The sequence below is a fragment of the Acartia tonsa genome, chromosome 4 (assembly GCF_053477335.1).
Source record: "Acartia tonsa isolate MP-2025a chromosome 4, ASM5347733v1, whole genome shotgun sequence".
Lineage (NCBI taxonomy): Eukaryota > Metazoa > Arthropoda > Copepoda > Calanoida > Acartiidae > Acartia > Acartia tonsa.
In genome coordinates this window covers 14648635-14663831 of record NC_137263.1, presented here as the reverse complement: position 1 = coordinate 14663831, position 15197 = coordinate 14648635, and the positions used below count along the sequence as shown (strand labels likewise).

The 15197-nt window shown below is 32.9% G+C and overlaps 1 protein-coding gene across 1 annotated transcript; it reads left to right on the top strand.

Annotated features, from left to right (window-relative positions):
• The first annotated feature begins 2430 nt into the window (after nucleotides 1-2430).
• Nucleotides 2431-6677, top strand: LOC145318238 (uncharacterized). Its single transcript, XM_080159567.1, has 3 exons — nucleotides 2431-2544; nucleotides 3438-3526; nucleotides 4003-6677. Exons 2-3 carry the CDS (start codon nucleotides 3478-3480, stop codon nucleotides 6519-6521), a joined length of 2568 nt encoding a protein of 855 aa, XP_080015693.1. The 5' UTR covers nucleotides 2431-2544; nucleotides 3438-3477; the 3' UTR covers nucleotides 6522-6677.
• Nucleotides 6678-15197: the final 8520 nt, after the last annotated feature.

Here is a 15197-nt window from a genome sequence, read left to right as displayed (position 1 = left end):
CTACAGAAAGCTGTCTATAGTACGATGCAATAAATATCTATTAGTACGTAGATGGATAACGCGAATTTGAACAATAATCTAGTTGAGTGATTACTAAACCAAGAATGACAATGAACAGAATTCTTTAAATCCCAAGAAGCCAGTGAGGGACGGGGGGGGGGGGGGTCGGGGGGTATCGCAGATTAATCTAATTAATTGCTTTTTCAGACTTTGACCTTACCCTTTTAAATTCGCAAATTAAAGCTTTAAGAAATCTTTGTAATTTTTCTAATTTGCTATAATACTTTATTTATATAACTAATGGCTACGCTTCTAGAGACTTGAGGATTGGAGGGGGGGGGGCCGGGGGGGGTATCATTATTTCTGACAGAAAAAGTTTTACAAAATTTTGGCGAGGTTAATTTTTACACTGGTGATTTCACTTAGGAGTGTAAAGGTATCTTCCCCCAAAATAGTTATAAGCCTAATATAAATATAGAAGCTTTACTGTAAAAGGAGAACCATATCGGTCAAGTAATTGGCGATATCCGTTGCTACAAACACGGAGACAGACATTTAAACATCAAAAGGATGTTTAATGTTTATCTAAATTAGGAGAAAAAAATGTTCAATTTTAATAGATATAGTTAGTTATCATACATTTTCAATATTATCACTGGCTAAAATTACTATATCCCTCATTCACCCCCTTTACCCATACCCTCCAATCCTATTGTATGAACAATAAATGAGGTTCACATTAGCAACCTAAATTAACGACAACTTCCCCCTGTCAATATATCCACGTTTATCCTATATCCATTATCACACTGAAAGTAAAACTACTGCACATGATGGTGAAACTGTTTTTACTGATCTAATTTGAGCGTTGGATATTCATCCATCCGAAGAATGAGATGGCTAAACAACATTTCAGATACTCACTACGGAGTAAAGTCATCCTACTAAGCAAGGGTCAATACAAATTAACACATTTGCATCATCCCTTACCAGAATTTCAAGAATATGTATTTCAGTGTGGCTTTGAAACCGATTAATATCCGCTTGATTAGAATAGGTTCTCATTCATACTGAGTAATTATATGTATATAACATTATATTGCAGACAATTTCTCAATAATATCAAAATAAAAATCATAGAATTAAAAAATTTACACCAATTTTTGTTAGTCCACACCTTAGGCCCCTCGGGGCTTCCAAACTGGCTTTAATCTTAAAATGTTTCATTTTAATAATCACGGAATGTGCACCAAAAAAATCAATCAAATTTTAGATAAAATGAGACCAATTTAAGGAAAATATTACTACACGAAAAAGCAAAGTATTTTTTCAAATAATATTATATAAATTTTATTTTAATTAGGTATTGTAGATTAATCACAGAATATGAATCTGTTGGGAATCTCATTTGATTTTAGGCAATGCCATATTATTATTTTGCATGAAAAAAATTAGTGAAAGTCTTATTATATTTTAATTAACTGAAATTTTCGCTATAAAATGTTTTTTTTTATTTGTTCCCTTGTCCGTGGAGTTCTTGGCAGCTTTCAGGGACAAAGAAATACAACTTGAGATTTTAGACATTCTTTTCATTATTTCATGCAATAGGTACATTTAATTCTGTGCTTAAATCAATCGATATATAATTAATTGGATGTAGCACTAAAATTTTATTAGTACTATGGTAAAGTAATGTTTGCAGCTGGCTAAAATAATCTGCACCCCCTTTACCCCATCCCATGCACTACTACTGGATGAACGAACTGACCAATAAATGATGTACATATTAGCAAGCTATCTTCAATACAAATTTTCCCTTGTCATAATATACACGTATATTCTAAATTGATTGTTATTACCAATTTTTTTTTAATTTACAAAAAATTCTAAATGAATAAAATTGCCGATTTTTAGTCCCTGATTCTAGTATTTTTTTGTAAAACATAACCTTGATTTTTTAAAAAACATATAGTTTTTTCTTAAACAATTTTTTATTAAGTAAGATTTTCAAGCAAAAATGAATTTGATCAACTATGCTTGGCAAAAATCCTTTTTACGTCCTTTAAGATCTCGTTAACCATGAATAACTTATTAAGTTCTCCACTTTAATGAAGCTTCTCTTAGGCCCAAAAAAGATTTTGCTGTCTATTTTGACGCACTTTTTCTCCACTATATGCTAGAAACACAGCCACTGTTGTTAAAATTTAAATTACACATATTGAAATGATTTGCATGAAGACCAATTAATGTAAATTGAAGGTCCCCCCTTCAAAGAGTATAAGATTAAAAATATCAAATTATTCTAATTGCAATGACTATAATATTACTTTGCTAAGCACATCAAAGTTCCTGGTTTCCATGATAATCAATTCAAGTGTGTCGTGGTTGAAGGCTATGTGGTGTGTGACAGGGCTACTCACTGGGCGCTCAGTTTTTTAACAAATGTCCATCATAAAGGATTGATCACATATATATTTCTTCTAATCAAATAAAGTTAATATATCATATTCATTCAAAGTGTTATGATCAAATATTTTTTACAAGGTGAAATATGTTAGTATTTAGTATTATTTTTGTTAGATATTTTTTTAATTCTATAATTTTTATGTTTATTTTTCAAAAGCGAAGCTTTTCTATAATTTTGATCTGTTTGATTTATAAAGCGTAGCAACTCCATAATCATTACCAGAAAGTCCGTACGTTAATTGTAAACATGCTGATTTTTAACTTTTTTGACTCCATTTTATATGATATAATTGTCCTATTCATTTGGTTTTGGAATATTGATTCTTAGGACAAGTAGGTACGATATTATAAGCGATGCACCTCTATAATCAAATCCTTGAAATGAAAGTATGTATGTCTTTTTACTGTATATTGCATTACTCAAATTTGGGGTATAGTCCTTTCCACGACATCCCTCCATAAGGAGCGATTCTTCGTATTTTTAAAATGGCTTTTTATAGGTTATTTTAGGTTAGGTTAGGTTATGTTGTGTTAGGTGATTGTAACAAATTTATTTACCTTCAGATTTTAGAGCTTCGCTTTTATGGATGTTGTCATCCTTGTTTTGTTAGGTTTAACAATAAAAACAATCTTTTATTTTTAACAGGTTAAAAAAATTGTGGAAATAAGTTTTCTTGTTTTAAAAACATTTTTTTTTAAAGTTCAAGAATTAAAAGTGAGGATTATTTGCTTTTTTTAATGGATAAAGAAAACTTGGATAATATGACAGGGAAAAATTGTCGTCAAATAAGTTTGCTAACATGCAACTCATTTATTGGTCAGTTCGTTCATTAAGTAGAAGGGAAGGGGAATGGGTTAAAGGGGTTCGATGGGGGGTATCGTTTTTTTTTATCCCGCTGCGATTTTCACTTTATTAGAGAATATGAAAATCAGGTGTGATATCCAAGTAATAATATATCCATTTTGTTTAGATTAATGAGGATTCTCTGTATCTGAAAAGACAGAACCAAGATGAAGTGTAGAGTTACACTTTTTCTTCAAATTATTCACTTAATCAAAGGTATTCATTTTCATGTTTATGCGTCTAAATGATTTAGAATATGCATGAACATTATAACAGGGGGAAAATTGTCGTACATTCAGGTTGTTAACATTGATATCATTTATTTGTCAGTTCGTTCATCCTGTAGGAGGGGAGTGGATGGGGTAAAAGGGGTGAATAGGGGGGCTAGCTCATTATTTTAGCCAGCTACAAGTTTCAATTTATTAGAGTACATAATAATCTGGAGTAACATCCAATTAATAATAAATCCATTATTTTGTTGTTCAAACGTCCCAAAGATATTATTAGAGTGTTAATTATTGAAGCGATCAATCTTCTTTTTTATCTTGGTTTGTAGGTTTTAACTTAATATTGACTAAATATTAAACTATAATATAAAAAGTTATCAAGGAAATTAAAGGGGGGTATAAGTATTTACAATTAAAAGATAATAAATGACTTAAAGAATAAAAAGACTAATATTGATATTTTAGGCGAGGAAAAGATCTCAGGCCAAGATAATGGTGACCTGGTGGTAGCTGGGGCAATAGCTACTCAGCTTGGAGTTCTACCTGGACATGACGATGGAGATATGGTAGCAGCTGGTGCAATAGCAGCCCAGCTTGGAGTTCTACCTGACCAGTCACCCTGGCCAGACTCTGAATCTCACTGGTCTCATATTGGAGACTTTCACACCTTCGGCTTAAAAGGGAAGAACCATGACCACTTGGCATCTGAGCCAGCTTTTGAGGACAAGTACAGAAATTCTGTTCCAGGTAGGAATGATGTTTCTGGTTATAATATGAAGCCAAGTTTGCATAAGAGTGTTTCAAATCACTACAGCAATCCTTCCCATCAGATACTACCAAGACAAAGTAGATATTACAACTCTGAACAATATAATGCTCCTGAAATTCAACCAAATAATGCTGCTGTTCCCAACTATTATGCTGACAAAGAGAATACAGGTGGTGGTTTTACTAGAGGTAATCCTGGCAGGCCAGGTCCGAGTAACTTTTTCCATTCTTTTCCACCAGTTCCCTTAGATGCATATGTACCACCTGGAGGTGGCAAACAACAGCAGCAGTCACAACAATCTCCTCAGTATTATCAACCTCCTCCACCTCCTTCTCCTCCATCAAGTCCTCAATATCCCTCACATGGTCCTAATCAACCACAGCCTGCAACTCCTCAGTTGTTTAAGCACCTGCCAGGCCAGTACAACCATAATGGACAAAACAAATATAATCAATACAAACCACCATATCATGGCAATCCACAACCTCCACCGCCCCCTCCACCCCCATCACATGCCAACAAGAGAGGAATCCGTCCACAGGCATTTAATCTTCCTAGAGCCAGCTACCAACAAGTTAACTTTCCATTAAGAGCACCAAGAGACAATGGTTTTGTTATTGTAGGAGGAGGACCACCTGGTAGATTCCCACCACCAAATTTTATCCCACCAGGAGGGCCGGGACCAGCTGGTAAACCAAGTCTGGTTTCTGGAGACCCATTCCTTCCCGGGGAAAAACTTGAAATTGAAGAGGACTTTGCCAGTTTCAGTCATAGCGGTGAACCACTCCTCTTTGATCGTCCCAATTCCAACTACCCACCCAACACACAGCAGAATAATGATTTTGGATTTGATAATTTTGATGATACTCCACATGATTTCTCATTTTCTCTTGAAGATAACAAGGATTTTGTTACATTAGAGTTTGGAGATGAGAAACCAAACAGCAAAGAATTTACAAAATATGAAACACAAGATTCAGGATTTGAAAACTTTTCACAGGAAAATGGCTTGCAGGCAGGTTTTGATGGAGAGGCAAATTCAGAGGAAAGATTTGCAAAGCCTGACAAAGAGGACAATTCAAATTTTGAAAAAGTTCCAGAAGAATTCATGGACTTTATGAAACATAAAGAAAGATATAACAACAACAAATATTCCTCTGAACAAAATTCTGGCTATGAAAATTTTGAAAACAAAGGAGGTGATACAAGTAACAGCTATTCGCCTCAGAAAGAAAACAAATATGATAATTATGATGATAAGCCAAAATTTGAAATTAACAAATATGAAATAGAAGAGCATAAAGATATCAACCAAGAAAACAATGAAAGGTTCAATAGCCAAAAAGAGTTCTCAGTGCAGGATTATGGTAAAAGAAATATTAGAAGCAAGGATTACATATCAAGTCAGTATGGTAACAAAGATTTTAAAGAAGAAAACAGATTTAATCCTCCAAGTTACTCCAGTCCTCCAAAGAATATACCAACTGAAAGATCTCCAGCAAAAGTAGTAAGAGTAAGACCTCCTCCAAGTTATCAGCCTCCCAGAGTGCAACAATCTTATAGGGAACCAATCAATGTTCAGGTTTACAATAAAGAGGATGTTAAACCTCAATTTATCAAGGAGGAAACTACCACAAAAGAATCCACAGACTACCCTAAAGCTGTACAAGAAAGACGACCTGAAAACAAATATTTGGCAGATTATCAACAAAACAAAAATTCTGCTGATGACAACTCTAACAATGCTCCTGAAACCAACAACGAGGATAATGGCGGTAGAAATAACTTTTTCAATGACTTTAGTGACTTCAGTGACCTTGAGAGTGAATATGAAGACGGGGGATTTGATGACTGGCTCAAGTCGGGCGATGCAAAAGATTCAGATTTTGATTTTGGTAATTATGGAGATGATGACAAGCAAAATGAAAAGTCAAATCAAGAACTTAAATTCCTCGATAACGAGTCAGACAGCAGAAAAAGGTCAGATCTGTATAACTATGATTATGATTACTACAGCAACGATGCAGAACAAAGAAATAGATATGATTATCCTAGGCATCACAGGCAGCAAGACAATAGGAGGTCTATGAGAGTTAGTCAGAGCCAGAAGTATCAAGCTGTAAAATCTCCCACTGAACCAATTCTGGACACCACTAAGCATATTATCAAGAAAGAAAATGAGGATAGAAGCCCTTGGATTCCTATATTCAATTAAAATAGAAACTTTAAGACTTGATAAGACAACAAAATAAATTGTTAAGATTTTTTATTTCTATTGTTATTTGTTATAGATTGTTATATTTATTTATTTTTTGTATATCGTAAAAATATAAATTTTCAATAATATTATAAATAAAGGCTACAAATATAATTTTCTTTTTGATTTAAGATTTCATACAGTTCAAATAAAATAACCACGTCTTTTAACAAAACAATTATAAAAAATCCTTATAAGTTTAACAACAGTTTACCATTGACTATTTTGAAATTGCTTAATGTTAAAGATTTTAATATGGACGTTATTTTACATTTATGACGTACTTACAGAGATGCTACGCTTTTAACATTGTGTCACATTGTCATAGGTATCAAAATTATAGTCAAAATTGCAACAAAACTAAAGTAACACCCAGCAAACAAACATCCCTTTCATTGCACGACCTTTAGCTAGGAGTCCTAACTGTATCTAGGCCCTACCTAGCATAGCAGTAGGTGCCATTTAGTTATGACACGGGCGTATGGTCGAGATTCAAACCTATCACCTCCCAAACTTTGAAATGATGCACTAGCGTCATATCACAGTCACGGGTTGAACGATAAAATCATTTCTCGTATTCATTCGAATCCGGTGGATAGGAACCGGTTCTCATCCATACGAAAAAACTATGTCTAGCATCGTATTCTGTCCAGCTTTCTACGAATATATAAATGTACAATAATAAGATTAAAACCAGTTTTTTTAGCCGGTGCGTTCGGCAACTCGGGGTTAAAAAAACTGGTTTTAATCTTATAATTGTACATTCTATATCCGCGGAAAGCTGTTTATAATACGATGCGAGAAATAACTATTAAATCATAGACAAGTTCATAGAAAATTAAAAGTAGGAAACTACTTTTATTTACATGATCTATCTTTAGCTGTTTTATATTTTAAACACTTCTCGTGTCTATGTTTAGATGAATATGAGCATTTTATTTCTGGGTCAGTTTAGACATGTCTGCTAGAAAAGGAAAAAGATAGAAATTTTATTTCTGCCCTGAAGCTATATTCTGACTATTTATATAAGAGTATGTATTGAAGTTTTCATTTAGTGTTGGTAGTTTCCTGATCTATAGAAAAATATGAATTATCAAAATCTATCTAAATTTTAAAATTACATTATACATACATAAATCTTTACTAGCGGCTGTACTCCTAGTATTAAGGGCTCTTTATTTGAAGGGGTAGAAGAGGACAGGCAAAAAATATAACCATCTAAAAATTTAACACCTCAAACTATCCCGGGAGGGACCTATGGCAAGATTCACTAAAATGGATATTATGAAACAGATTTTTAAAAAGATGTAAATTTGTTTTTCTGTTTTCTGGGTGGTTCGTTATTTTAGCTAGCTACAAGTTTCACTTGTTTTTTAAATGATAATCTTATGTAAGATCAATGTACCAATAAATCCATATGTGCAACTTGCATCATACTTTATAGTCACAGACATCTTTATGCAAAATTCTTTTACAGAATTGTTTCTATTTAAAGATATACATAATTTTGATTTAAGTTTATTTGTATCAAATTAAAGACTATTTATTATAGCTACTCGAGATCGCATGGGAGTAGTAGCTATGTAGGTCTCGTAAACAAATAAGTTTTGCCCTATAAAAACAAACACACTGTATATCAGAAAATACCTACAAGGGCGTGCACATACTTTAAGCTGGGATGAGGATGAGGGTGGGGGGTACTTTTAAAGACTTTCAGGATTGTTTTAAACTCCAATTCAACATGCCCTCTTTCTTGGAGCCCAGCCCCCTCCCCTCCCTCTCCTCTAGTGTGGTAGGGGAGAGATAATTAAATATTCTTGTAAAAGCCTGGAGCGGGCACACACCCCATCAAGCTATTTTCAGGTGGATTGTAATAATGGATGTAGGATATACGTGGATATTATGACAGGGGAAAATTGTCGTCATTTAGGTTGCTAACATGGACAACATTCATTGGTCAGTTCGTGAATCTAGTAAGTGGGGAGGGAATCGGGTAAAGGGTATTATGGATGGAGGATCGTTATTTTAGCCAGCTACACGTTTTACATTATTAAAGTACTGGTTAATCTGGTTTAATAAATCCATAATTGTAACTACCACCCCCACCCCCTAATATAGGTTGTTTTTTTGCTCATAGAGAAGGGCTCCGCCCCTTTTGTATGACAGGCCTGAACGGTAACCCTCCAACCCCTATTCACGCCCACTACTACCTGGAATGTTTATTTCTGTTTCTGTTTGTTTGTGTGTAGGATGCATGCTGGATAAAAAGACAACTTGCAGTTTAAACTTTCCTGCAAATCAAGATTATTTCAATTTTGTCAGAGATTAAGAAAAAGTTGTCTAAAAGATTAAAGGAATAGTTTAAAAGCAATTTATTTTTTAAACAAAATAATCATTTAAATGTTTTTGTAGCTTATAAAAAGACTTCTCAAGTTCTTTAGCAGTAAATAGGGATTTTTGATACTGTAAAATTACTTGTAATTTAACCGTTAACTTTTTTTTTTTAAAATTGTATGTCCTTTATTATAGATTTATAATAGTTATTTCCGTTGATATTAAAATAAAAAATAATAAGATTAATCCTTTTTGTGAGCTCCAAGAGGCCTTAAATACAGATATTATTGTTTTTATCTTTTTTTTCGTGGAAAATTGTCTGAAATGCGTAACGATACATGAATTTTCAGTATGGCCTAGAAATGGTTCTAATCCAGAGGATACTAATGAGTTTCTATATTGTTATATTACTTCTAATTATACTATCAACATTTGTCTAAAATGGGTAGGTTTTGTTATAGGTAGTACGTTATAACAATCTTTTATCACCCAGAGAATATCCATGGGCTCTAAGACATATGTATATACGAATGGATGGACAAAAAGACAGACAAACAATCAGATGGTCGGACTTACTGACTTACGGGCAGACTGACAGACGGAAGGACAATACAGAGCTTAGCTATTAAGAAGGTTACTTTTAAGTTAAACTCTCACTTTTTCTTGAATTAATATCTTTATAAAATAAAGACAAGTTTAGAATTTGGGAGGATGTGATAATCTTATGTTTGTTTGAGTGGGTGGTATTCACAACATTATACAAAAACTATTTCTAGGTTTATACAGATGTAATTTACTATTTTGTATTTCAAATTTTTCTAAAGTGCATTACATTCTTTTTATAAAAAAATCAATAAGCTTTGTTTTAGGTTGGTACATTTTACTTTAAATTCAACAATAAATGTTCGAATTGAAATATATTAGCAACATTGATTGGAGAAGGTATTAAAACGAAACCTTAATTTTATAACATTACATTTGATATAGCTTTAAACTATACAAAAGAATTTTAAAAAAGGCGATGCCATAATTCCTGTCTTGTTTTTTATATTTAAGTTTAAGTAAAAGGTTTGTATGACAACTATGAATTTCAAAGTTAACAAATAAGATTTATATATTATTTATACACAAAAGCTTTGATTTAATGATTAAAGCAAAAATTATAGATGGAAATCTTTTGCCAGTCTTTTTTAATGTATTGCTAAATTTTGGATGCTAAATATATGAGAACAAAAACTGACAGTATAGATATGGACATAGCAAGTTGGGGCAAAACCAGATTTTTGTCTATAATATATAATTGTCTTTCATATAATATTGTCTTAAGTAAATATTTAATTGCCCATTGGTATCGGGAAAATAATAGTTTCAAGTCTACACCACACCGAAGGATACCGGAAAAGATTTTATATATGGCATCTACAAAATGACGCAACTGATACTTTTAAAAGTTCGGATTTCTAGACAAATATTTTACAATCAAAGGGAAGAGTGTTTAAGGTGTTTAAGTCCTGAGCCTCTTATCAAGAAGACGCCACTCTAGGATTTTGGAAGACGAAAATAACCAGTAAGCTATGGAACTTACCCATCCAAAATATTGACTAGGGATTTAGAATATACCTAGCTAAATTACATCTATTTTTATTTTTATGAATATAAAAACTCATATTTTACTAGGTATAGTACTTACATTTCGCCCTTAGCCTTAGGGTGGGGTATCCCTTTCAAATAAATAATTTTGAAGGAGGGTTCTTAGGGTTGGGGTTCGCAAACCCCTTCCCAAGACAAGTAGCTTAAATTTTCCCTGGAACATTAATTTTGTAACTATTTGTCTGACCGTTAACGAGATAATAGCTACAGAAAAACCTCCTGTTACCTTAGAACATATGTATAAGAGTCGAGATTCTTTATTTTGTACATAATTCTGTAGTTGCCTCAGCTACAAGATGTTTTGTTAATCTGAATATTGATGAACTGAAAATAGTTGCCGAATGTGTACGCAGTTTCCTGGGTGTTTCCTCATCCTAGCTCAATATTTACTACCAGCTACAAATCTTCAAACTTCCCTTAAAAAAATCAAAATTTGAATGTATAAACGATTTATTCATTATACATTATAAATTTAAATTTTTTAAATTTTGATTTTTTTTTTGAAGTTTGAAGCTTTTTTAGCTAGTAGTAAATATTGAGCTAGGATGAGGAAACACTCAGGAAACTGCGTACACATTCGGCAACTATTTTCAGTTGACCTGAATATTTGTTGTTTAGCTCCCCACCTCCTTGTTTAACATGTTATTAATCAGGGCTCGTCAGTTGCGCCTCAGTTGCGCATAACTTTAAATTTAAACCAGCCTATATGCAAAAAAAAAAATTCCGAAAAAATGGATTGTCTGTTTGGGAACAGGTATAGACTATTAGACATGTATCTGAATTTAAAATTTATAATATTACGATTTTACTGAGGCTTACACGCGTATTACGCGCAGCTGCTGAGCCCTGTTATTAATGTAAAAACCTGAACAAAACCTAATATTCATTTTCTTATCTTTTAAAAAGAAGTCAAGCTGTGTTGTTCAGTTTCAAATTTTCATCTCCTAAGTTTTTGTTTTGCAGTTCTTTTAAATCGATTTATTATTACTTGGATGTTGCACCATATTTTCATGTACTCTGATACTCGCAGCTAGCTAAAACAGCAATAAATCTATTATCCCCATCCATTCCCCTTCTACCAGATGAACTGACCAAAAAAAATTGGTCCATATTAGCAAGCTAATTTGACGACAAATTTTCCCCTGTCGATATATCCAGGTATATCCTGTATCCATTTTCTGATATGTGTATCAGGTTTAGGTAAATTGAGGACGAATAAAATGTTCCTCTATATTCTCACATAAGAAAATTTATAATTTTAAGAATAGGGAGCTTTTTTGACAAATCAACCTTTTACATTTATTCTACTATTTTTTATTAGCGGCTACGTCCTTAAAAGGTCTAAGTTTAAAGGGGGGGGGGGGGGGGGGGGTTTGAGTCGACCCCAAACACTTTTAGTTATAAAAAAAGTTTTTAAATTTTAAGAGTCATTTTTTCTAGGGGAAATTTCTTTTGGGAGGATGGTGGTTACCTCTCCAAAAGTAGCAATAAACATTTCCCAGAACCTATGAGAAGCTACACTGCACTGTAAAGGAAAACCATATCAGTTCAGTATTTAGCGGTACAAACAGACAGACACTTATATAAATTGGATATATTACCTCCCATCAAACCTTTGAAACCCTTCATTTTACTCCCCTAAAAAAAGGCTTGGACGTCCTTGTTTTGCATGTTTGTTTTTAAATTTGATTTGATTTACATATATTATTTTATTATTTTCATGTCACTTCAATTTTTTGTCCCCGGCATTTTAGCATAAAACAGGAACAAATAATTCCACAACTGGGAACAAAGGAGGGATACACATAGTATACGTGGATATATTGACAGGGGAAATTTGTCGTCAATTTGGGTTGGTAATATGGAACTCATTTATTGGTAAGTTGGTTCATCCAGTAGGAGAGGAGGGGAAGGGGATGTTGTTATTTTACCCAGCTACAAGAATCACTTTATTTTTTAACATATTCTTGCATTAAACTTTATAGTCGCAGACATTTTTATGCAAAGTTTTATTACAAAATTGTTTCTATTTAAAAACATATATAATTTTGATTTTAGTTTATTTGTTTCAAATAATGGGGAAGAATGGGGGATGTCGATATTTTAGTCAGCTGCGAGAATCACTTTATCAGAATACGTGAAAATACGATTTGAAAAGACAATGTCATTATTTTTAAAAAATCATAACCTTTTAAACCTGGATGCATTATGTCGCCTTAGTTTATGTCTACAACTAGTGGTACGTCCCAAGAGGCCCTTAGGGGCACTTTAGTTGTGGATTAGAGGGGGGGGGGGTGTTGAAGTGCCCCCTCCCCACTAAACTTTTAATTATAGGGTTTTTATATGAAAAAGTAAAAATTAAAATTTTTTTGTTAGGGCTTTTTTCAATGTCGATTTTTCTTGGGAGGGTGGTGATACCCTCCCTCACAATAGTTATAAACCTTCCTAGGACCTATGTACAAAATGTAGCTTCAATGTAAAGGAGAATAATATCTGGCAAGCTGTTATTCGCGAGATCCTTCGCTACAGACAAACGAAGCTTACTACTTTATATAATAGGATGGTTATAGTTTTGGATATTAGCCACTAGTGTTTTTGGAAATTAATGCATTGTAATCTAAGCTTTAAAGAACACGCGCACCATTTAAATATAATTAATGTTCAACAGCTACCACATATGAATATCTAAAACACACGAAAGTTAATCTCATTAATCCTTTAATACTATTATGTTTAGATTAATTATTTTCATAAGTTTTTTGCTATGCAAATTTGTTGAGCAGCGGCGCTGCAAAAAAATAAATTTTACTGTTCAAAATAAAGGGACATTTTAAGAGTCAATATATTTTACGAATTTGTCCGCCCGCCGTAAAGTTTGCACTATTGGGCGCGTTACTTTTTTTTAAGGTGGAAATTTTTCGGAATGGGTCCCCTCTCTCTCCTTCTCTCTCTCTTACTCACCTTTATTCTCTCTCTTCTCTCTTTATAACTCTTTTTTCTCGCTCCCATCTATTGCAAACACACCGCAGTTTTTAACGCTCAATCCTTTCGAGTGGTCGTGGGCTAAAATGCCGAACACTTTCCCTGAAACTAAAGTGAAAATATGTATTTACACATATATGCTGAGCGTATGTGTTAATGTGTAAGTCAGGGTTTAGGGAGGTGAAACGTTAGCGAATGTTTTTTCCAGTATGGTTTTGAATCCGATTAATATCTGCTGGATTAGAACCGGTTCTCAGCTATACTGAAAAATCATGTATAGCATTATTACAGCTAAATTTCTACGAATAATAAAATATATTGAATCATAAAATCAATAACAGTTCTGTTAGTCCAGGCCTTTGGACCCTCGGGGCTTTAAAAAACTTACGATTTTTCATATTGATATCCACGGCCAGCTGTCTTAAATACAATGCAATAAATAACTATTATCTCATTTTAATTATAAAACTCCAAATTGTATGAAAACGAAAGTTGATAAAAAGCTTGTTATTAATGCTAACTTCTATGTTACAGTTCCTTTATCCCAGGTGTAAGTAGAATTTACTTAAGGAGTTTGCAAATTTAGTTTTAATATTATGCAGAGGCACATTGCAAGTTGTCCACGGGTTGTGCAATATTTAAGGTGTTGATGTTAAATAAGTTTGGCCCATTTTCCTAGCTATTGTTTACCTAAAAGTTGTATGTTTATATGTATGGGCATGTTAACTGTCCATCTTATCAATGGATATAGAATGTACGTGGATATTATAAAAATTATCGTTAATTTACTATCATCACTTATTGGTCAGTTCGTTCATCCAATAGATTGAAGGGGATGTGGTTGGTGAGAGGTTGTTATTTTAGCCAGCTACAAATTTTACTCTATTAGAGTAAAGTACATGATAATCTGATGTAAGATCCAATTAATAATAAATCCATTATCTTATCAACTTACTTCTTGTCATGTGTTAAATTTAAAATGATAATTTAATTATTTATGCAAATGAAATAAGAAATAGTTTTAAAAGAATGTTTATGAAGGAGAAGTTTTGTAATTGATATATCACGAATGTTGTCCATATTTGTGATGGTAATCAGGGATATTAAGGGATAAGACATTTTGCTCAAAATTAAAATCAATTTTCAATAGATTAAAATTATTGGTTGCAAAGTTTAAACAATAATAATTTAGAACCAAACTAACAAAATTCACTAAAATTACCAAATTTTTGTATTCAACCAATTAGAGAGCATATTTTTAAATCTTTGGGTACCAGAGTAATTTACAGTCCAATGACCCCTCCCTCCCTGAATAGTAATGGGTTCAAGTCCTTTCCCGGCAAAGTACATCACTGTCACAAGCACGTGCATCTATTTAGATTTAAAACAACAAGGACAATCATGTCCAAATGTATCGCAGCAATGGAAGTTGGCAATAAAAAAAACACAATAAACTTTGTAAAGACAAAAAGGTTGTAAGATTAAATGAAACTGACAAAAGCTTGTAAGATAAAATACTTTTACTTTGAAACAGACAGATGACATAAGGACAAACTAACATATCCTAGTTATAGATTAGCTGCGCTATATAAAAACAAGAATAATTATTTCCACAAATAGCACAATCTAATTCAAATTTTTCGGCCATTGTAATAAATTTTAACTGCT

Excerpts from the sequence above, each read along its gene's own strand:
- LOC145318238 (XM_080159567.1), top strand. The coding sequence starts at position 3,478 with ATGAAGTGTAGAGTTACACTTTTTCTTCAAATTATTCACTTAATCAAA. Across the intron at positions 3,527-4,002 it reads AATTATTCACTTAATCAAAG|GCGAGGAAAAGATCTCAGGC; the intron begins GTATTCATTTTC and ends TTGATATTTTAG.